Source organism: Diabrotica virgifera, chromosome 5 (assembly GCF_917563875.1).
Source record: "Diabrotica virgifera virgifera chromosome 5, PGI_DIABVI_V3a".
In the NCBI taxonomy this organism is placed as follows: Eukaryota; Metazoa; Arthropoda; class Insecta; order Coleoptera; family Chrysomelidae; genus Diabrotica; species Diabrotica virgifera.
In genome coordinates, this window is record NC_065447.1 from 30,012,762 (window position 1) to 30,038,763 (window position 26,002).

Genomic DNA, 26,002 nt, shown 5'->3' on the forward strand with positions numbered 1-26,002 from the left:
GTTAATTTTATACGAGGTGTATCAAATAATATGAATTTAGAAAGAATTCTTTCTATATTCTTTCTAAATTCATATTATTTGACACACCTCGTATAAAATTAACAAACTTAGAAAACTGATGGTTTTATCTTGAGGTTTAGACCATGCACAGATTTTTATGAAGAATAAGTTTTTTTCCTAAAGTTATTAATAAAAGAGTTATTACATGTCTAATAAATAAAAATGATGTTTGGAATCGGTAATTTAGGAAAATCTCAGAAATTTTTTTTCACGTAGAAGTCTGTTATTGCATATTTGAATATGGTTTTTAATTACAAATAGCTTTTCTTAATAAAATTTTTTGATATTTTGAAGTATAAAGGTAGGTTGCTCTTGAGCGAAATTAATATTTTTTGACATACCTCGTATACTGTTGACAAAATTTGATATCTGATGATTGCATCTTAGGTCTTAGACTATGCAGAGCACTTTAAAAAGAATGACTTTTTTTCGTAAAATTGATATTAAAAAAATTTCCCATATGGTGCAAAGTTACGCAGACACCCTGTATAAAGACGCATACTTCAGGCTAAACTAGTTTATCTTGAAGTGTATGTTTTTATATCAGAATAATCTAGTTTAGCCTAGTCTAAACCAATTACATTACAGATAAACTAGTTTGGCCTAGGCCAAACTAGTTTATCCTGAAATCGGGTTTGGCCGGTAACACATACATAGTTTATTTTGGAATTGCAATGGTTCTTCGTACATACATACAGTATTTCTCATGATCATCTTTCAGTGCGTCACAGTTTTTCGATTTCTTTCTAATGCATTAAATTGTATGTGAGAGAAAAAAAGGCACGTCAGTGATTACATTTCGTCGGTGACATTTTTATAACATTTATTCTAGTTATTCTAGTTGTCGATAGATGGCGCCATAATAAAAAAATTATTATTTTTTAATTAGATAATAATATTACAAATATAATCTGTGTAATTTATAAGACTATACAAATCAAAGAAAATACCATTTTTTAAATGCAAGAGACACTTTTGATTTGTTTTTATTCCAAATTGAAAATAAAATGTGACAACTGTCAGATTTAACTAAAATGTCATGTTAGAATAAATGTCATAAATGTGTATTATCACGGACTTACCCTTTTTCCTATCATTTGTTACGCACTGAAAAATGATCATGAGAAATACGTACATAGAGTTTATTTTGATAGTTTGATGTTACTGCTTTTTAACAGCACAGTCAATTTAGAAACTAAGAGAAAAAGAGATTTTTATTTTATTATTTTACTTCGTTTAAACGTTCACAAGCAAAACTTAAGAAGAAAAGTGTTCAACCAGCACATCCTTTATCATAATATATGTGTGTATATCGAACATGGCTCCTAATTATGGCAAATATGAATAAACTACCTACAACAGAAAGAGCAATAATTTTGTAGGTATAGACTATCAATGAAAAGAGGAATGACTGCGTAAAATCAAAAACAAATGAGAATAGGGGAGAGTCGGCTAATGGTGCGCGTCGGGTAATTGTGCGCATCAATGTTTCTAATCTCTTATTTAATAAAATTACAAAAACTATATTGTCGGGCCATCTAGTAGAAACTGCCATATCTATCCGACACAAACGAACGTCGGGAGATACTTTACCGGATGGCAGTTATCGTTTACATGTTTTCGCATGGTTTGATATTGTTTGTGTATCTGAAAAAATAAGCGATAATTTTTTTCTCGACAGATATATAGTTTAAATTGTGCTTATATCCTTTCTTTATCATTTTAAACACTGATATAGTTAGTTTTGCTTGTTTATTTTCTTGTTTTTATCAAATTTTGTGTTATGTGGTGAAACGTAACGTCGTTTAATGATGCGCATTGCGCACCATTAGCCGGCAAGATTTATAAAGGCATTTTTTTACGTTTTGTGACTGCGTCATAGAAGGTAAACAAGCGTTAAACAACCGTCAAAGTAAAGAAAGGGGCAAAAAGAAAACCACGAAATTGAAAAAAGGTACAAAAGGAAAATTTTTGAACACAACAGCTTCGAAGTTATTTCAGAAAGTGAACTGTGCCATTATGATGAGTTGGACGATCTCGTGTCAGATCAAAATGAGTTCTGTGTATTGTGGTGATGGTAGCAAAAAAAACTAGGTATGGTGCAAGTGTTCGATATATTATCAATGGTTTCATGCCATGTGTATACGACAGGATAGTCCAGAAGGATATATTTGTGACTTCTGCAATACTTTGTTTTGTTTCTTTGTTTGTTCCTTTAATATTTATGTTCAATATATTATATTTTCGAAGGTAATTTTAAGTTCTATTATTGCGCACAGTTATCCGATATATGCGCACCATTAGCCGAATAGGTCGGGCAATTTTGCGCATTACACTAATTGGAAATTTCACCTTTCACTTCTCTACTGTTCAGCCATTCATTAAATGTGGTCCCTACCAATATACCTAAGTCTTAGAAGTATATCTTCAAAAAATTTGGAAACTGAAATATTTCAAGTGTGTAAAATATCCTGAATTTACCTTAGGTGCGCACCAATAGCCCATTCTCCTCTATGACAAAAAATTTCCAAACTTAAATAGAGATTTGCAGGCCACACTGCTAGGCCAAAAGACCAACGTTGGAATGCCACATACAACTTTGGTGTTGGAGACCATACAAAGGTAGGCGACCAACAGAAATACTAGAGATAAAATGAGGAGATGACATTATAGTCCTGTCGCCAGGGGGGGTACAACGGCCTCGTTAATTCAGATGGACTTACTCAAGTTTTTTTTATGTATTTTGACCCGTAGAACACGAATTTTTTGGGTAACAGTTGATCCGGATGTCGATAAGATTGTTATAGACCAAGAACTTGAGGAATCAAATAACAGCGATTTTTGGCAAAACAAAACAATATTTTGTATTTTTTGGGCCATTCTAAGTAAAAAATATTTCTACAAGTTTTTTCGTAGGATGCACAGTTTTCGAGATAAACGCGGTTGAACTTTAAAAAAATCGAAAAATTGCAATTTTTGAACCCGAATAACTTTTGATTAAAAAATAAAATAGCAAGTCTGCTTACCGCATTTGAAAGTTTAAGTCAAATTATATCGGTTTTGATTATTTGCATTGGTAAAAATTTATTTTTTTATTGTTTAACAAAGCTATAAACACGTAGGGTTTCCCGTGCTTTTACATGCGTTTTAACGCATGTAACGTAGAAATAGTCTTGATTGCACTAGTACCTATTCTACCTACTCGTTCGATTTTAAATGAGAAATCATAGAAACATCACTCACGCACTAGTTGTTTGTAGCTTTGTTTAACAATAACACAATAAATTTTTAGCAATGCAAATAATCAAAACCGACATAATTTGACTTGAACTTTCAAAGGCGCTAAGCAGAATTGCTGTTTTACTTTTTAATCAAAAGTTATTCGGGTTTAAAAATTGCAGTTTTTCGATTTTTTGAAAGTTCAACCGCGTTTATCTCGAAAACTGTGCATCCTACTAAAAAACTTGTAGAAATATTTTTTGCTTAAAATGACCCAAAAAATACAAAATATTGTTTTGTTTTGCCAAAAATCGCTGTTATTTGATTCCTCAAGTTCTTGGTCTATAACAATCTTATCGACATCCGGATCAACTGTTACCCAAAAAATTCGTGTTCTACGGGTCAAAATACATAAAAAAAACTTGGGTAAGTCCATCTGAATTAACGAGGCCGTTGTACCCCCCCTGGCGACAGGACTATTAGGAACATAGCCAGAATAAATTGGAAGTACATAAAATATGTTGCTCAAGATACAGATCAATGGAAGCAGTTAGGAGAGGTCTATATCCAAAAATGGACGACAGAAGGCTAGGAAGAAGATTGAAAACAACAAGAAATGGCCATGTTAAAAATCTATAAACTACAATTCGTGGATACATAAATAGTCCAAACTGTTAAGCTGCTAAACGAAGTGTGTATTGTCTAATTCGAGAAAAGTTAAATGTAATCTTAACATTACTCCCAGCTTTGTTTGTAATTGGTTTTTAAATAAATATATTTACTGTTACAAATATTTGGCAATACCACGAGGATTGGCCCTTTGCTAACGCTAATACACATACATCGATTTTGGACTGTCGATTTTTATCTTCTTTTTCATGTACCATGTCCTGTCAGAACGTTGGTTACCATCACAGCTATCTTAATTTTATTCACTGCCACCCCAAATAGCATTCTTGTATCAACACCATACCAATCTCGCAAGTTCTTCAACCATGAGGTTCTTCTTCGCCCTGGACTGCGTTTGCCTGCTATTTTCCTTGCATGATATTTTGTAGCAACCTATATTTGGGACCTCTCATTACATATCCGAATTACTCCAGGTTTCTCTGCTTGATGATTTTTATGATCTCAGTAGTCTTGCTGAGACGTTGTAGTATTGTGGAGTTTCGAATCTTCTCCACCCAGGAAACTTTTAAATTCTTCTATAGCACCACATTTCGAAAGCCCCATGGCGATTTAGATCGATTCTTTTTCACAGTCCAGGACTCGACACCGTAAAGTAAGACCGAGATCACGTAGCAGCGAAGCAGGCGGATCCTCAATGCCAATTTTAGGTTTCTGTTACATAACACCTTGGACATCCTTCTAAAAGCGGCTCTAGCCTACTCTATCCTAGATCTCATTTTGCCGTGACTTTCTGCGTTACAATTTAATTGCTGCCCAATGTAGCAGAGTATTTTGGTTACGTATGTTCAGATCCAGACCTGCCTCACTACAACTCTCAACGACACTATCAAGTAGTGTTTGCAGATCTTCTTGAGTAGAAGCTAGGAGCACTGTATCGTCCGCACATCGCAAATATTGATGACTTCACCGTTCACAAGTATTCCTTCTTGTTTTTTAGAACAAATTTTTATCGCGCGTCCAAATTCGTATATTTATTATAGTTAACCATATTGCAAGAACGGTCGGCGTTTGTATTAAAATATCCCGTTCTCGCATGTGGTTTACTATCGGAATTTGTGGACGCGCGATAAAAATCGACCGTCCAAAATCGATGTGTCTGTGTATTTAGCGTAACTCGCGAGGATCCCTCGTAAGGAGGGAGCTCGCAAACCAAAGCAATATCCCTACATCGCATAACATACATTGCGGAAAGATACGCACTGAGTGTCACATCTGGTTTTCTGTGAACAAAATTCCACCGAAAGTCACCGAAGATTCACCGAAAACCAGATGTGACACTCAGTGCGTATCTTTTCGCAATGCATGCCACATGCCATGTAGGATATTGCTTCGGTATGCGAGCTCGCTAAACGCTAAGACTAAGATACAATATTATTTATTATAGTGCATATGATGTAAGATATTAAAATGATATTAAAAGCTCTTACCGATAGTACTAACCACTGTGATTACAAAGAATATCGAATTGTAGTAGTTCCATTTACTAGGAGGAAGTTCATCACTCATATGATAGTGAACAGGCTTTCCGCAATAGTTAGTCAGTCTTTTAAATAAAATTTCCATACTTTTGTTGTTACCATGGTAGTTATTCCATAGCAATTCTGAAACAAAAATTTACTGTTAAAACAAAAATACAAATCGCGTCATTTCGTTATTTAAATTTGGTTAATTCTCATAGGTCCGGTTTCACCAACAACAAATAAATCAATAAATAGTTATTCGTAGAATAAAATTTATTATACGTTTATATTTTTATTTTGTTTTAATACAATTGTGATAATTTAAAGTTAAACTGACTAATTTACTTCCTTATAGATATTTACATCAAGAATAACTTGCCAATTTATTCGAAGGGTAATCATTTGTTTGATAAATAAATAAAATAAATGTTATTTTGACGTTGTAGACCAGGACGGATCTGTTTTGAGGTGGATGTGAGAGGTGGCATTCGGATTTTTGCAGATACAGTTAGGTGACAACTTCAATAATTATAATTGACTTATGCTCCTTCTCAAATATACCCGGAACATTAATTAAAAAATAAAAATATTTAAAAATTTCGATAAACATCGAACTTTTTCTACTTTCTTTGCTTATAACTTTACGATTCATTTTGGAACAAAGTCGTAGGAAAATAAAATAAAGATAATTAAATTTTGTATGATATACGACTGGTTAAAAATGTCTTAAATTATTACCTTTTCTGCAAAATATCAATAAACACAAAATAAGGGTGCAAAATAAGCCTATTTTTATTTAATGTTTTTCAACCAATTTGGTTGCATTTAGAACCTTCGTAATTCGTTTAAATAATTCTTATAGCATACTTAAATCGTCCACCAAATTTAATTTAAATCCACCTAATAGATTTTGCGTAATAATTTTGCAATCTAAATGTTTTTAAAAAAGTTCAAATTTTTTAAAAACTTTCTGAACAAAAAGTAGACTATTTAAAAGTTGACTAATTTTTTAACATATAAACAGGAGCGCTACTTATCTAATACACCTTCTACAATTAAAATCGGATTATTTAGGCAGCTTCAGCAATGTTTTAAAGTGATAAACAATTTTTTGGCTTATAAACAAATTAGTGCTGTCGCCAGGAAGGGATGCAACGTCCTCCTGTATTTTGACCCAAAGAACACGAATTTTTTGGGTAACAGTTGATCCAGATGTCGATAAGATTGTTATAAATAAAGAACTCGAGGAATTACATAAGAGCGATTTTTCGCAAAATGAAACATTTTTTTTGTATTTCTTGGGTAATTCTAAGCAAAAAATGTTCTTACAAGTATTTTCGTAGGATGCATAGTTTTCGAGATAAACGAGGTTGAACTTTAAAAAAATCGAAAAATTGCAATTTTTGAACCCCAATATCTTTTGATTAAACAATAAAAAAGCAATTCTGCTAACAGCATTTGAAAGTTTATGTCAAATTATACCGGCTTTGATTGTCTGCATTGCTAAAAATTAATTTTTTTATTTTTAAACAAAGCTATTTGTTTATATGCCCTGTATAAGCCAAAAGCTATATTTGTTTTAAAAATTGTTTATAATTTTAAAACATTGCTGTGGCCCATAATCCGATTTTAATTCTGTAAAGTGTATTATATAAGTAGAGCCCCTCTTTATATGTAAAGATATTAGCCAACTTCTAAATGGTCTACTTTTTGTTCAAAAAGTTTTTAAAAACTTTGAACTTTTTTAAATAAATTTAGATTGCAAATTTCTTGTGCAAAATGTATTAGGTCGATTGTAATGAAATTTGGTAGACTGTTTAACTATGTTATATGAATTTTATAAGCGAATTACTAAAGTTCTAAATGCCACCAAAGTGGTTAAAAACATTGAATAACAACAGGCTTATTTTGCCCCCTAATTTTATTGCTAAATTGCAAAAAGGGTAATACTTTAACACATTTTTAACCAATCGTTTATCATACAAAATTCAATTATTTTTATTTTATTTCGTTACGACTTTGTTCCAAAACGAATCGTTTGAAAGTTATAAGCAAAAAAATTTAAAAAAAATCGATGTTTTTAGAAATTTTTAAATATTTTAATTTTTTTATTAATATTCCGGGCTTATTTAAGTCTATAATTATTATTATTATTGAAGGTGTCACCTAACTTTATCTGCAAAAATCCGAATGCCACCTCTCATATCCAAAAATAGACGTTTTTTCACAGATCAGCCCTGGTCTATTGGTTCTTCTTCTTTATGTGCTGTCTTCTACCAAAGGTTGGCGACCATCAAACGATAGGTTTCTCTGTTTTGTGCCGCATGTATTATGTTCGCAGCTTCTGGTATTTGAAACCATTCTCTCAAGTTTCTCAGCCAGGATTTCTTCTTTCTGCCCAAACCTCTTCTACCTTCAATCTTGCCTTCCACGATAAGCTGTAGGAGACTATACTTATCATTACGGAACCCATGGCCCAGGTATGACGCTTTCCTCCTTTTTAACAGTTGTTAACAATTCCACCTCTTTACCCATTCGTCTCAATACCTCTGTGTTGGTCACTCTGGCTGTAAAAGTTATTCTCAGTATGCGTCGATACAGCCACATTTCTAGAGCCGCTAACTTCTTTATAGTTGCTGCTGTTAACTTCCACCCTTCTACTCCGTAAAGTAGCGTATAGAGTACGTAGCATTTCGTGGCGCGCCATCGGAGGTTAACGCTTAGGTTGCGGTTGCTTAAGAACTTTCTCATTTTTATGAATTTGGATCTTGCTATTTCAATTCGGATCCTAATCTCTACGTCTGGGTTCCACTTATCATTTACTGTATATCCCAGATATTTAAATCGGTGTACTCTTTCAATACGTTCGGCTTCAATATTCAGGTCAATATGTTGAATGTTCTTTTTACTGATCACCATAAATTTAGTTTTCTTTCTATTGATCTTCAGTCCAAATCGGTTGCCAGTTGTATTTACTCTATTTAGCATCATCTGTAAATCTTCGATGTTATCGGCCAGTATAACAGTATCATCTGAACATCGAAAATTACTTATTGGTACGCCATTAATCTTGATGCCCTCATTGTACTCTTCCAGTGACTCTAGAATTATTTGTTCCGTGTACAGGTTGAAAAGCAGTGGCGAAAGAATACAGCCCTGTCTAACCCCTCTAGAAATGGTTATGTTTTCACTCACCATATGTCCATTCTTTATGTGGGCTGTTTGATTCCAATATAGATTTTTTTATAATCTGGATGTCCTTAGTGTCAAGTCCTGAAAGATGTAATAGTTCTATGAGTTTGTCATGTTTGATAGTATCGAATGCTTTCTCATAGTCGGTAAAACAGGCGTAAACATCTTTCTGTTGATCAAGGCATTTTTGGTCTATTGGTAAAATGGAGAAATGTCAGTTTATTGGTTGAATAACTGTATTCATAGAATAAACTACTATTTGTCCTTGGTTAAACCTGCCAATAGACATATTGAATGATAAGGTGCAACAAGAAATCTCACTTTAATATTCTTTACGGTGTCAAGATTCAGTTATACCCAAGTTTTTTTATGTATTTTGATCCGTAGAATACGAATTTTTTGATTAACAGTTGATCCGGATGTCGATAAGATTGTTATAAACAAATAACTTGAGGAACTACATAACAGCGATTTCTCGCAAAACAAAACATTTTTTTGGTATTTTTTGGGTTACTCTAAGCAAAAAATGTCCTGACAAGTTTTTTCCTAGCATACATAGTTTTCGAGCTAAACGCGGTTGAACTTGCAAAAAATAAAAAAAATTGCAATTTTTGAATCTGAATAACTTTTGATTAAAAAATAAAATAGCAATTCTGCTTACCGCATTTGAAAGCTCAAGTCAAATTATATCGGTTTTGATTATTTGCATTGCTAAAAATTAATTTTTTTATTGCTAAACAAAGCTATAAACACCTAGTGCTTGAGTGATGTTTTCAATGGTCACTCATTTAAATTCGAACGAGTACTCGAGTAGGTAGAGTAGGTACAAGTGCAAGCGGGGACATTTCTACGTAGCATGTATGTAAACGCATTTATTAGGCACGGGAAACACTATGTGTTTATAGCTGTTTTTGTATTGTTTAACAATAAAAAAATTAACTTTTAGCAATGCAAATAATCAAAACCGATAAAATTTTGACTTAAACTTTCAAATGCGGTAAGCAAAGTTGCTATTTTATTTTTTAATCCAAAGTTATTCGGGTTCAAAAATTGCAATTTTTCGATTTTTTGAAAGTTTAACCGCGTTTATCTCGAAAACTATGCATCCTACGAAAAAACTTGTAAGAATATTTTTTGCTTAGAATGGCCAAAAAATAAAATCAATGGGAAAATCCCAATAGGGATCAAAAAAAAGTTTTGTTTTGCGAGAAATCGCTGTTATGTAACTCCTCCAGTTCTTTGTTTATAACAATGTTATCGACATCCGGATCAACTGTTATCCAAAAAATTCGTGTTCTACGGGTCAAAATACATAAAAAAACTTGGATAAGTCCATCTGAATAAAGTAGGCCGTTGTACCCCCCCTGGCGACAGGACTATACTTGCTTTTATGAAAATGAAGTCATTTCTTTGCAATAATTATCTCAGTTTAGAACTAAGACAAAGAATGGTTAAGTGCTATATTTGGTTTGTACTTTTGTATGGTGCAGAAGTGTGGACAGTAAAAGTATTGACCTTGAATATAATTGTAGCATTGGAAATGTGGATTTACTGTATGTTGCTGATGTTCGAGAAGTCCTCGCAATGGTGATAGTCAAAGTCAGATAATTCTGAAGTGAATATAATATAGTGATATATAAGTGTATAATAGAGTATATAAGTGTTTAATAATAATATAAGTATAATATAAGTGATAATTCTGGCACGTGAAGAGACCTATATTCTGTTCTGTATTTTAATATCCTTTTTTAAATTGTATAATCCAATAATACTATGGAAGATGCCAAGAATCAAATTCACAAAAAGACTGAAAATAAACACTACAGCGCACTAAAATGAGGAAAGAGTGGAGAAAATATGGAGGAACCTTCAGGCCATAATGTCAAACATTGCAAACGAAACGATTGTTATTAAAAAAGAGAAAACAGGAAATGGATAACCCGAGAGAAATTACAAATAATAGAAAAAAGACATAAAAAAATAAATGTTACAAGAGGAAGTATCCGAAGAAGGAAAAGCGCTACAAAGAAGCAAGCCAGAAAAAATAAAAAGAGCCAAAAAGTAAACCATTATAAAAATGAATAATCATTTTCATCTCGTTGCAACACGAAGCTTATATTCTAGTTCGTTTAGAGATAGTCTAAGAGCTAGAGGCGAGAAATCATCGTCATAAGTAATATGGAGTTTGGCATGTGAAATTTGTCTATTTTATGTTGATAATTATGACCCCTTTCAGGCTGACACCTCAGTGGATACAGGGAGTAGCAATAAGGGATGAAAGGGGAAAGTTAACGCAGTCATTAAAGGTTTTCACCTCCTATTTTGTTAAACCTACATCGATTTACATGAAAATTGGTGAGTAGTTAGAGCATACCTTAAAAAATAAAACTGATATGGTACCAACGTGCGCTTTTACCCTGGGGGTGGATGCCACCCCTTCTCAGAGGTGAGAACTATTTTATTAAAAATAACCCCAGTAATCGACAGAGGGACAAATTTTAAGCAAAATTTATTACCTCTAATTATTAAAATAAATCAATACTTTTTGAGTTATTAAAGATCAAAGATTTGAATTTTTCGTGAAATAAATGCATGATGTAAAGCGGTTTTTCGTAAATAATTCAAAAACTGTAAGTTTTATCAAAATAGTTATGATTACCAAAATTGAAGATAATAAAAAATAAAAGAGATTTGTTATTCGAAAAACCTTTGAGAATTAATAAAAAGTGAGTTATAAGTGATGGAATATATATATTTTTCGGCTAGTACCCAAATCTATGTATTCAAGCTCAAATAACGGGAAAACGGTGCATTTTATAAAATATATTTACTGACACTTGTCAAAGTACTTGGAAATATGTATCAAATGTTATTAACAAGGTATTAACATATATGTTAATTTTGTTGAGTGTCACAAATTTTTCGTTAGTAAAAATGGAGAAGTGCAGAAAGACGAAGCTCCATATTTTAGTTGTCCAGCTCATGAGGAGGCAGACACTAAAATAATATACCACGTATGTCAACTACAGAAAGATGCCAATGTAATCATAAAGTGCTCAGATACAGATGTTCTGGTTATTATGTTAAGTAATATGCATCACTTGAACAGTAATTTACACATTTGGATACAGTCTGGAACGGCAGGAAAAAAACGTTATATTGATATCTGTAAAATTTACGAACATTTTGGAGATTCAATATGCAAAGCTTTAGCCGGTTTCCACGCTCTAACTGGCTGTGACTATAATCCATGTTTTCAGAGAAAGGGAAAAAACCATTCAATATTATGAAATCATTTGAGCAACATAAGGAAGCATTTTATGCTCTTGGAGATATCGATTTTGACGAAGAGACGATTTTTGAAATTCTAGAAACATGTATTTGTCACATATACGGTACAGGGATTACAAAAAGAATTCTCCAAAGAAAAGTCAATGACATACGGCTTACAATATTTAATCGTCGATATAAGCTAAAAGACGTAAATGAACCATTTTTTAAAAAATATCTGAAAAATTTTGATGCATCAACTTTACCACCATCTCAATCTGAGCTATATCAACATCTTTTACGAGCACGATACATTACAAGTATTTGGTTGAATGCCTGTAAAAAAATCCAACAGATCTGGTTATTGAACAAAATGGTTGGGAACTTGCTGAAGATAACAAATATAAATTCAAATGGTTTGAAGGGCCTCAAATGCCAGAGATTGTTAGAGATATTACTTTTGAGAATGAAACAGACGATGAGATGGATGACGAGCAAGCTTATGATGACATTCATAATAGCGAAAGTGATGAAAATAATTATTATAGCGATTTTAGTGAATGTGACAGCGAAAGTGAAAAATAAATAGTATTTTCAATGAAAATTTTGATTTCGTTTATAAATTCGCAAAGTCCGGTCGTTCGTTCCTGCGTTGCCACCCCTGCAATATCTGGAGCTTATGTACCGATGTCAATGTAGTTTTGTCTCCTGAATCCAAATCTGAAAACGGCATTTAGATATCTCAAACCATCTTCGAGATAACCGACCTCAAAAACAAGTTGCATCTCGGGACAGCAATTTATGATTTTTTAGCAATTTTAGATAGCGAGATAATTCTACAATGGAGACACTGTACGTAAAAATGTTAATGAAAATTTCATATTATTTCAAAAATATATTACTTCATATAAACTGTAAAAGAATTGAAATATCAAATAAATAAATATTACTTATTAATTTTAATGTAAGTAATGTTAAATGGCAGGTTACAAATTTTTGGTGCTGTCTACCCAATGATTTATGTATTATGTATATTATATTGTATAATATACAGTGTGTCTACTTAAGTTGGACACATATATTACGGGACACTTTTTTATTTTTAATTTTACGAAATAAAGTTAAAATTCATAAAAAGTTCTGCATCGTCTAAAACCTACGATTCAATCATCAGATAGCAAATTTTACTTATATTAGAGGAGGTATTTTAAACAATATGAATTTCGCTCAAGATTAAAGTACCTTTTTTTCACACTGTTGTAAATTATTGTTACTACGAAAAATGGTTTGGAATTAAAAACTGTGTTCTAATATATGCAATAGTTGTTATTATTATAATTAAATAATTAATAATTATTATAATAATGTAACTATTATCTACATTCTTCTAATAAAAAAAAATATTTAATTTTTTTCTCAAATTAGAGATACCTACCAATCATCATTTTCATTTATAACTCTTTTATTATTAATTTTACGAACAAAAATTATTCTTCAAAAAAGGTCTGCACGGTCTAAAATCCAAGATGCAATCATAAACATAAGATTATATAAAATTGTATCGATTTTAGTCGGTGTGTAAAAAATATGAATTTCGCTCAAGAAATTCGCTCAGAAAAGTGCCTTTAGAGCTCAGAATATTTAAATAGTAGGATATAATTGCACATTAAACATAATTTTTAATTCTAAACAACTTTTCATAATAGCAATTTTCCATATTAGGAATTTAAATACATAAAAAACAAAGTTTTCGTTATAATAATGCTCGCATTTTTAACTTGTTTAAAATATTTAAATTGTAATAAAACGAACTTGATAATAAATTATAATCCTAACTTCATTCCCGAAATTCCATTAAAAACTATTCTGTTAACAAATTTCAAAATAAATATATAAATAGCGTATGTTTTAATTTTCACTTTTTCCTAAAAACTCGAAAGGGTTCTCTTATTTTCATCATCACTTGCTTAGCTTTGATGTTATAAACTTCATCTGGAGCTCACTTGATAGGTATTCTTGAGCACTTTGACAAGTGTTCGGTAAATATATTTTATAAAATGCACCGTTTTCCCGTTATTTGAGCTTGAATACTTAGATTTGGGTACTAGCCGAAAAAAATATATAATCCATCACCTATAACTCACTTTTTGTTAATTCTCAAAGGTTTTTCGAATAAGAAATCTCTTTTATTTTTTATTATCTTCAATTTTGGTAATTATAACTATTTTGATAAAACTTACAGTTTTTGAATTATTCACGAAAAACAGCTTTACATCATGCATTTATTTCACCAAAAATTCAAATCTTTGATCTTTAATAACTCAAAAAGTATTGATTTATTTTAATAATTAGAAGTAACAAATTTTGCTTAAAATTTGTCCCTCTATCGATTAGTGGGGTTATTTTTATTAAAATAGTTCTCACCCCCGAGAAGGGGTGGCATCCACCCCCAGGGTAAAAGCGCACGTTGGCACCATATTAGTTTTGTTTCTTGAGTTATGCTCTAACTACTCACCAATTTTCATGCAAATCGATGGAGGTATAACAAAATAGAGGGTGAAAACATTTAATGACTGCACCAACTTTCCCCTTTCATCCCTTATTGCTACTTCCTGTATCCACTGAGGTGTCAGCCTGAAAGGGGTCATAGTTATCAATATACAATAGACACATTTCACATGCCAAACTCCATATTACTTATGACGATGATTTCTCGCCTCTAGCTCTCCGTATAAGAGCGCAACAAGCACCCTATGAGTGAATTGCAAATTATAGAATTCCCTCATCTTCCTAGCTCCATTATCCGCTTGACTTTCATTTTCAGGAGTCACTGAGGTGTAGCCAGAAAATGGTCCCAATAAAATTTTTAATTTAATATTTATATTATTTTATATTTTATTAAGTTGAAACCTTTGACTTGCAAAAGTAAACCATTTAAATAATGATATTACTAGTCTGGATTATACTGGTCATATATATTATAGTGTGGGCTGATTATCGGAGAATAGGCCATTTTTGGGAAAAGTTATTTACCAACAATTTTATTGCTGGAATCGAATCTTATGATTGTATATATTAATAATATAGATATGCAGAGTTCGCAGATAGTGTGCTACTTTTTTTATAAACAAAATGGCGCCCGAAAATCGTGTTTTTTTTCAATTTTTGCTCTATAACTCCAAAGATTTTAACTTTAGACCAAAAACACCCAAATAAAAATTCACCGAAATTAAATTCTGCATAGAGACGTGTTTTTTTTTATTTACTTGGACGAAAACTTTCCCCGGAAAAAGTGGGTTTTTCCAACAAAATCTTTAATTTTCAACTAAACTTTTAGATAAGTAGTTGTTAATCAATAAATAAATAACTTGGTAACGTAAAAGCCCTTTCCGAATATATTATAATTCCAGAAGCCGATGGAAATTTAATGAACAGTTTAGCAACAATTGAAATGTTAATTAAAAATTTACGGTCGCTATAATAACAACAATAATTATGATGAATAAGAATAACTATGATTGTTTCATAAAAAGAAACTATACCTATCTAATGTATTTTACAGAATTGAAATTGAACTATTTAAGCGGCCTCAGGAATATTCTAAAATTATAAACAATTTTTTGGCTTAAAAACAAATAGAATATCTCGGGAAATATTAAACTAAATTAAATTGTGAAAACGGTGGTGTTCGAAAGACAGCGGCAGGACGCTTCATTTAAAAGAAAAAACGTTTAATTATGACGAGTGGTTCCTGAGACACAACCAGTCAAAGTTGACCGAAATTTACGGCAAAGATATAAACAATAGGATCATAATTTTCAAACCATCACCTTTTTATTTTTGTCCTCTTTCTCCACACCAATTTTCATATCTTTAAAATCCTCATAACATATATTATTATAATAAAAACTATCGATAATACGTGTGAAAATTGCCAAAAATAGTAAAATTCCAATCAAAAATTAGGTTGAAGAAAATGTAACCCTCAAAGTTCAAAATCGATATACGTTAAAAAATGCATTTTCTCGGCTTCCCATAGAGCAATTTGCTTCATTCTTTTCTTGTTCCCAAGTAACTCGAGTAGAGCCATCGAACTAACGCATTATTAAATGTCAAACTTGCTTTTTTTTTTATAATAAATTAATTTATTTATTATAACACAATATTTTAATTTGTTTGAATAAAAATTGTTTAAATAATTATACAGCTTTCAAATGAGAATATTTATGTTTTTAACTTTAAAAGGTACACTTGTAGTAAGTTTATCTAAAAAAAAGCCTACAACTGGAAAAAATATGTAATTTTCTCTTCTTATAAATAAATTAATCTATTATAACAAAACAAAAGCAAGTTTGACATTTAATAATGCGTTAGTTCGATGGCTCTACTCGAGTTATTAGGAAACAAAAAAAGAATGAAGGAAATTGCTCAATGGGAAGCCGAGAAAATGCATTTTGTTAACGTATACCGATTTTGAACTTTGAGGGTTACATTTTCTCCAACCTAATTTTTGATTGGAATTTTACTATTTTTGGCAATTTTCACACGTATTATCGATAGTTTTTATTATAATAATTTATGTTATGAGGATTTTAAAGATATGAAAATTGGTGTGGAGAAAGAGGACAAAAATAAAAAGGTGATGGTTTGAAAATTATGATCCTATTGTTTATATCTTTGCCGTAAATTCCGGTCAACTTTGACCGGTTGTATCTCAGGAACCACTCATCACAATTAAACAATTTTTCTTTTAAAAGAAGCATCCTGCCGCTGTCTTTCGAATACCGTTGTCAAAATTTAATTTAGTTTAATATTTCCCGAGATATTCTATTTGTTTATAAACCAAAAATTGTTTATAATTTTAAAATATTCCTGAGGCCGCTTAAATAGTCCAATTTCAATTCCGTGAAGTACATTAGATAGGTATAGTATGTTTTTATGAAAAAATCGTAGTTATTCTTATGCATCCTAATTATTGTCGTTATTATAGCGACCGTAAATTTTTAATTAACATTTTAATTGTTGCTAAACTGTTCATTCAATTTCCATAGACGTCTGAAAATAATAATATATACTGAAAGGGCTTTTACGTTACCAAGCTACTTAATTATTGATTAACAACTACTTATCTAAAAGTTTAGTTGGAAATTAAAGATTTTGTTGAAAAAACCCGCTTTTTCCGGGGAAAGTTTTCGTCGAAGTAAATCGGAAAAAACACGACTCTATGCAGAATTTAATTACGGTGAATTTTTATTTGAGTGTTTTTGGTCTAAAGTTAAAATCTTTGGAGTTATAGAGCAAAAATTGGAAAAAACACGATTTTCGGGCGCCTTTTTGTTTATAAAAAAAGTAGCACACTATCTGCGGACTTTGCATATCTATATTATTAATACATACAATAATAAGATTCGATTCCAGCAATAAAATTGCTGGTAAATAACTTTTCCTTGTATTTTGCTGATTAGCCCAGAGTATTAATTTTATTTCATGTTCTCTATATATCTAATCATCCCTAAACATCCATTCTTGTATATAGGCCTCCTCTTCCTTCTTTCATGCCTTCCTTCTTGGGAAATTTGCATCCAATTTGACCCAGTGTGTTTCTTCAGGTCATCCGACCATCGCATGTGTGGCCTTCCCCTTTGTCGTATGTGGTTCCACGGTCTCCAATGTATAATTATCGTAGTCCGTTTTTCATCCTTCTGCCGTAGGGTGTGTCCGGCGAACTTCCATTTAAGCTTTGCTACTTGGGTTGAGACATCTTTCACTCTTGTTTTGTTACGGGTCCATTTGTTTCTTTTCCTGTCTGATAGTTTAATGTTCAGCATTTCTCTTTCCATGGATCTTTCTGTCTTTACTATTTTTTCCATATTTTATTTTGTAAACGTATATGTTTGAGAGCCATATTAGAACAGGGAGTATACAGTATATATTTCATGTTACTAAGTAAACTTGTCTCCTTAATTTTTATTCCTAATTCGAATGTGATCAGTGATTATACACCTACTAATATTTATATTACCTATTTTATTTGAAGTGCTAATTATTGTAACGTCACTTGAAGATTTCTTTTTGACTCATGTCTGAATGGTATCCATTCCCCTTTAATTTATATACAGAATTTTTACCAAATCATAATACGATAATTTGTCTGAAGGTGACGTATTGGTATGGTGTTTGCTTAATCAATTATATTGATTATCGGATCATCACATTGATTTTGCTAATATATTACAATTTAATTTTGTGCTAATTAAATTCTGTTGGTGGGAATAATTATGATGCAGATTAAATATATGGTAAAAGTTGCTCATTTTTAAATATATAATCTTTGGCACAACGGTTTATTTATCATATAATAAACCAACAAACTTGTCGATTTCTTCTATGGTGCCTTAATAACATTTTTTCTTCATGTGCCTTGCCCGTTGCGGACGTTGGCCATCATTATAGCGATTTTAATTTTGTTTGCGGCGTTTCTCAATAACTCGATCGATGTTAGTCCAAACCATTGGCGTCAGTTTTGAAGCCATGAGTTTCTTCTTTTTCCTAGTCCGCGTTTGTGTTCTATTTTACCCTGTATTATCAGTTGGAGTATATGATATTTATCATGTCTCATACTATGACCGAGGTATTCCAGTTTCCGTTTCTAAATTGTGAAAGACATTTCTTTTTGTTTTCCCATTCGGCGCAATACCTCTACGTTGGGGGGTGTAAACACTAGGGGAGAGGCTTGTACCTTGAACGGGATTTTTTTAAAGCTCAATTATTTTTAAGTTTCTAAAGTTCAAGTAAAAATTTTTAGACTAACTTGTAGTTTACATACCATAGTGGACTATTAGTCTGGGCTGATTATCGGAGAATAGGCCATTTTTGGGAAAAGTTATTTATCAGCAATTTTATTGCTGGAATCGAATTATAAGATCCTATTTATTAATAATATAGGTATGCAAAGTCCTCAGATAGTGTGCTACTTTTTTATAAACAAAATGGCGCACTAAAATCGTGTTTTTTCAATTATTGCTCTATAACTCCGAAGTGTTTAACTTTACAACAAAAACACCCAAATAAAAATTCACCGTGATTAAATTCTGCATAGAGACACGTTTTTCCCAATCTGCCCCGACGAAAATTTTCCTCGGAAAATGCGGGTTTTCCCAACAAAATCTTTAATTTTCAAATAAAGTTTTAGATAAATAATTATCTACCAATAATTAAATAATTTGGTGACTTAAAAGACTTTTTGGTTTAGATTATAGTTCCAGAAGCTGATGAAAATTAAACGAATATTTTAGCAACAATTCAATTGTTAATTAATAATTTAAGGTCGCAATAATAACCAAAATCATTATGATATACTGATCAAGCTTTGAAATCTTATAAAGATGAGATGTCTATTTAATATTTTGTCGACAAAATATGAATTTTTTATTTTTTTGCACAATCTTTAAATGTTTAAAAAAAATAGTTATAAACAAATTAACGTTTCTCAGAAAGTTTTTATTATATTATAATTTTAAAAAATATTTAAAATGCGCATTTTAAATATCTTTAAAATGAAGGCTTTAAAACTTTTTTGAAACCATTTGTAAAAAAGTTATGAAACAGCAAAATAAACATACGATTACTACTGTGTTTATATATTTTTTTAATTCTTTCAAAGCGTAGAAGTGAGTTTAAAGTACAAGCTAATTATTTACAAAAAAATATCGATTATCAGTTTAATGATTATATTTTAATTAAAGATTATAAATATATTTTTTTGTAATTTACACGCGCGAAAGTAGAGTAACGCAGTACTGTAGCTAAAATTTTCACTCGGAGCGACGATTGGCCGCGTGATGTACACTTTTAATAAATAATTCATGCTGCGTGTCAGTCGCTTCGAGTGAACATTTTAGCTCCGACTCTGTATCAGGCCTACGTTTGCGCTAAAAATTACAAAAAAAAGTATTTTTAATCTTTGATTAAAATATAACCATTGCACTAATTTTTGACATTCTTTGTGAGTAATTAGGTTGTACCATAGACTCACTTTTAAGCTTTGAAACAATTAAAACAAATTAAAAATAACGGAGATTTCGTCTATTTATTTTGCTGTTTCATAACTTTTTTGCAAATGGTTGGAAAATTTTTTTAAAGCATTCATTTTCAAGACCTATGAAATACGCATTTTAATTATTTTTTTAAATTAGATTATAATATACAATTTCTGAGAAATTTTAATTTGTTTATAACAATTTTTTTAAACATTTAAATATTATGCAAAAAAATGAAAAATTTATATTTTGTCGACAAAATATTAAATAGGCATCACACCTTTATAATCTTTGTAAGTTTGATCAATGTCTCATGATTATTTTGGTTTTTATTGCGACTGTAATTTGTTAATTAATTATTGAATTGTTGCTAAAATATTCGTTTCATTTTCACCGGCTTCTGAATTTATAATCTATAACAAGAAAGCTTTTATTTCACCAAGCTATATAATTATTGATAAATAATTACTGGCCAAAAAAATTTATTTGAAAATTCGAGATTTTGTTGGGAAAACCCACATTTTCCGAGGAAAATTTTCGTCGGAGCAAATCGGGAAAAACATGCCTCTATGCAGAATTAAATTTGGGTGAATTTTTATTTGAGTGTTTTTGGTGTAAAGTTAAAATCTTCGGAGTTATAGAGCAATAATTGAAAAAAATACGATTTGTCGGCGTCATTTTGTTTATAAAAAAAGTAGCACACTATATGCGGACTTTGCATAGCTATATTAATAATATATAGGATCTTATAATTCGATTCCAGCAATAAAATTGCTGGTAAATAACATTTCTTTGTACTTTACTAATTAGACCAGCGTATTATAACTATTTTTTTTTCAAAATTTAAAGATTATACAAAAAAAAGAAAAATTTATATTTTGTCGATAAAATATTAAATAAGCATCTCATCTTTATAATCTTTATAAGTTTGATCAATGTATCATGATTATTTTGGTTATTATTGCGATCGTAATTTGTTATTTAACAATTGAATTTTTGCTAAAATATTCGTTTAATTTTCACGGGCTTCTAGAATTACAATCTATACCAAGAATGCTTTGATGTCACTAAGTTATTTAATTATTGATTAATAATTACTTACCTAAAACTTTATTTGAAAATAAGAGTTTTTGTTAGGAAAATCCGCATTTTCCGAGGAAAATTTTCGTCGGAGCAAATCGTGAAAAACATATCTCTATGCAGAATTTAATTGCGGTGAATTTTTATTAAGGTGTTTTGGTTGTAAAGTTAAAATCTTCAGAGTTATAGAGCAATAATTGAAAAAAATACGATTTGTCGGCGCCATTTTGTTTATAAAAAAAGTAGCTCACTATCTGCGGACTTTGCATACCTATATTATATTATTAATATATAGAGCAATAAAATTGCTGGTAAATAACTTTTCCATGAATTTTGCTAATTAGCCCAGAGTATATATAAAAAGGTCATTTTAATAAAACAAAACCAAACACATTTTTTTCAATTTTATTAATTAGAGCTCATTTGGTCCAAGGTAGAAGCCAGAAGCCAGTCCTGTACCTTGAACCACGTAGTCTTGTACGTTGAACCACCCTTAAAACTTTAAAAATATATACACAAAATTATGTTATTCAACATTGAACCTCTCAAAATCTAAGTCAAACACATATCCTCCTTTTAGCCTTTCAGACACCCCAGCCTGACTTAATGGTTTAAGTTTGAGTAAGACATCTACAATCCCAATGTCAAATTGTTGATCAGATACTCTCTTCAGATACTGCACCGTTAAATGGGGACTTACAGCAGTTACGTGTGCAACATAAAAATGTGTCTTCTTTTTTCCCATTAATTTTGTACAGCCCAACGTACAAGCCCTGATAGCGGTCTAAGGTACAAGACTCGGCCGAAAAGAAAACAAATGTGAATTTAAGCTAATAAAGCGGTTTTGTTATGTTTCTCACTATGTTGTATAACTACCTGTTAGAATAGGCATACACACCCTTTGATTTAATTTACGATATCTATTAACACCAAAATTAAAAAAGAAAATGATGTATCCTATAAATAGTTACTTTTCATGAAATAAAACGCTATATTTTTACGATAGTCGCAAACGTTTTCTAATCACGTTCAACAACTAACCACAGAATGACGCCGATTGTAGAAGAACTTGAGATAAAAAACACAGACAGTTCGAGCGAAAATTAAAAGAAAAATGGGGTGGCCCATGGTACAAGCTGGCCCAAGGTACAAACCTCTTCCCTATATGGTGTAAACGACACAAAAACATTGCGGTGAAATCAAGAATCGGTAAATCCAGTACATATAAAAAGGCACGTATCCACTAAGTTGGTACTCCGTGCTCCGTGTAACTGCTCCAATGGATACGGCATGCGCTCCTCTACATATTAACCGCCACCGATTGGATCGCCGAGGGTGAGCGCTGAATGGGAGCACCAACGTATCCACTATGTGGAGCAGCTACACGGAGCACGGAGTACCAACTTAATGGATAGGTGTCTTTAGACCAACAAAGGCCTACGAAAAACATCAAAGAGAAATAGCAATATTCAGAAAAATTACAGGAAACACACTGAGACACCGAATAAGCAGTGACGAAATCAGAACAAAATGTAATGTACAGGGTACAAACTAGAGCACATTATTAGAAAAAAAGAATTTGACTTTCATAAAGGCAACAATCCGATAAAACAAGCAAAATTGCTTATATAAAGAAAGAAAAAGAATAAGATTAGTTCCTATGTAGAAACAATTTTACGTTTATATTCTTCTGTTCTGTTTTTTACAAATTATTATCTTTATACAGGGTGTTTGGTAAAGAATGGGCCATAGCTTAACCGTAGATTCCTGACGTTTTAATATGTCGATTTAAGCTAACTTACCTTAGTACAAAAGTTGATAATAACCGAAATACAGGGTGTTAAAGTTAAACTTTTATTTTATTTATTCTTGAATATTTCCTGACAGGCATGGGATAACAATACAAAAATTGGTAAGCGGGGGTTTTCTGGGATGAGAAATCTAAATTCGCCATCAAAAATGATGTATTGCCCAGAGGGCGTCACCAACGTCTTTCAGTGCTCATTTAAAAAGTTTTTTTTATCCCCCACTCTACACACTTTTTGAATCAAAATTTTTATTCTCTGTTTTCGAGATAAACGCATTTTAAAACTGCGATATAACATATATTGTTGTGCATAATATCATTGCAGTTATTATGACCCGAAAAATTAACTTGAAACCATAATAATTGTCCAGTTATCATATTTATGTCATTGCATCGCAAATTCCATTTGAAGAAATTTGCGATACATGTTTGTTAATTTTTATGGTTTTAAGTTATTTTCCGGTATAACTACTTACAATGATAACATACAAGAAAATGATGCTGCCTCGCAGATTTAAAATGCGTTTATTTCGAAAACAGTTGAATTTAGCGAGATGAATGTAGTATACCTTTTATAAGTAGAAATATTAAAAGAATATAAATTTTGATTCAAAAAGTATATATAGTGGAGGATAAAAAAAACTGAACGTATTAAACGAGCACTGAAAGACGCATGTGGCGCCGTCTGGGTAATACATCATTTTTGGTGGCGAATTTAAATTTTTCGTCCCAAAAAACCCCTGCTTACCAAATTTCGTGTCGTTATCCCATGCCTGTCAGGAAATATTCAAGAATAAATAAAATAAAAGTAAAGTGTGCTAAATGTGCAGTCACTCTAGCGATTTGGGGACCTATTGGGTTGTGAAGGGTGGGTTCTAAAACCAAAAAAAGTTAAGTAAAGTTTTTCATTTTAGTGGGGACTTTCCATTTTTAATTTAATTTTCCATTTCCAAAATTCGTTTTTTCCGATTATAGCGCCATCTATCCATAATTCGAAAAAATGTTTGAAATAAAATTACTTATTTTTACGTAACGAATCCGAATCTGAAATAAAAATGGGGGCTCCTATTAAAATTTTAAAGTAACCCCCACCACACATCCGTGGGGGGTCGTGTTTGGTGCCATTCGATAGACACAATGGTAAATTTGGACTTATGCATATTCAATGACTTAGGCAACCATCTCTAGGTACTACAAGAGGTACATCTACAGGATACCAGGGTTCTCTCCATATGATAATCTAACGCGCTCGAGTTACTGCAAAAATCCCCTCTTGTGATCCCCTACCATTAGTGCCAATGACAAACATATCTTGTTTTTCTATCGCTCGAATCGAGATCATAATTTATTAGATTGTCGATCTTTTCTCTTTTAAAAAATAATATTGTTTACGTAGTTTATATTGCGCAATATGGTTTGTTCATTGATCTTTATTCTGATATGCCTTGCCAACGAACCTTTCAGTATTTCTGTTTATTCACTTAAAAATGGTACCCTCCGTTAAGATAAGCAAAATGCCTTTACTCCGATAATTAATTTTTTTTATTATTTAACTTTCCATGTGATTAAAAAATAAAATTCAGCTCAAATTTTATCCCTCCACGCTCTCCCCTCCCCACCAACAAAAACGTCATTCTTTCGTAGTTATTTTTTTTAGACGAGAGACAAGCAATCTAAAAATTTCAAAAAATTCAGACATATAATTGAGGCTTTTTCAAAATATATTTATTTATATAGACCCCCGTAGGTTGAGTGTACATAAAAATGTACACAAATTTTTTTTCGAAAACAGCGTGTAACTTTGTTTTGTAGATGGTCTATTTTTTTTATTTTGTATATTTTATCAAAAACTGTATTTCCACTTTTTTTTCAGATTTTTCCGTAAGGTACGTTATTTTCAAAACTCTGGTTTTCTCTCGAAAAACTCTTGTTTTTAGGGTTTTAGGGGAATTTCCTCATTTTATGGACTTAGAGCTAGATAATATCAGGGTTTTTTATAGGCTATGTTCAATTTATAGGCTAACTAAGTCTTTAGGATAACTACTGAGTCCTGCTACAGATAACTGAGTCCATTAGACAATTTTATAAGCTAAGTGAGTCCTTTAGAACATTCAAAAAATAGGCGAAACACGTTCTAATCCGCAAAATGACCCTCAAAAAACCCCCAATTTTGGGAGGTTTGAATGTGTTTCTCCCATGTTTTATTGTCCTAAAAGACCCAGGTAATTCAAATACTATATCACCTATAAAAAACCTTGATTTGATTTATTTTGAATACATTATAAAATGGGGAAAATCTTCTAAAACCATTCTTAATAAAAGAGTTTTTAGGATTTTTGAAAGATACGTAACGAAGAGATTTAAAAAAAAATAGAAATAAAGCTTTTAATAAAATACGCTTTTTTCGAAACCTACGAGTCTATAAAAAATAGACATATTTTAAATGACTACGCGTATGAATTTTATAAAATTCTTAAATTCACTTAAAAAAATAAAAACGAAAAATAACGGTTTTAGTGGTGGGTGAATGTGAAGTGGGTGCAGGGTTAAAATTCCACCGAGTCTTCTTTTTTTAATCAGATTTTATGACACAAAGGAATCGGATTAAAATGCTATATGTATAAACCTAAAAAATTGCTAAATATTTCGAAAAAGTTGCAATACCTAGTAAAAATAATTTCATATGACAAAGGCTTTTAAATTCGATAATATTTTTTAAATGTCCTTTAATTTAAATCCTGATTATACTAAATTTACAATCAAGATGTAGTAGAAATAAACAAACCATGACACGTTAAATGCTACTAGGAGCACTCTCCCGAATCATAATTTACAATTTATATACATTGAAAATCCTAAAACCCTAAATCATGATTTTCAAAGTTTATTCATTGTAAATTATGATTCAGGAGTGCTCCTAGTAGCATGTAACGTGTCTGGGTTTGTTTATTTCTACTGCATCTTGATTGTAAATTTAGTATAGTAGGTTTACTGAACTTTAAGAGTCACGCCATCTATTTATCATGATTTTGGTGCACATTTCGTGCTTTTAAGGTTCATCGCATTGCAATTTTGGTTACGTATTTTTTATTAAAAACACTTATTATTAAACACTCAATTATTCCAAAAAAAGAATGTGTGTGTACTTTGTACGCACGTAAGAAGTTATACTTCTATTATATGAT

The 26,002-nt window shown here is 31.3% G+C and overlaps 1 protein-coding gene across 3 annotated transcripts in view; it reads right to left on the bottom strand.

The window, feature by feature from the left end:
* The window catches only part of LOC114334824 (open rectifier potassium channel protein 1), a 185,368-nt gene that overhangs the window by 49,945 nt on the left and 109,421 nt on the right, over positions 1–26,002 (bottom strand). For all 3 annotated transcript variants that reach the window (XM_028284942.2, XM_050651345.1, XM_028284924.2), the window contains one exon: positions 5,397–5,570. In XM_028284942.2, the coding sequence (XP_028140743.2) occupies positions 5,397–5,570 (174 nt within the window). The remainder of the gene's footprint in view (positions 1–5,396; positions 5,571–26,002) is intronic.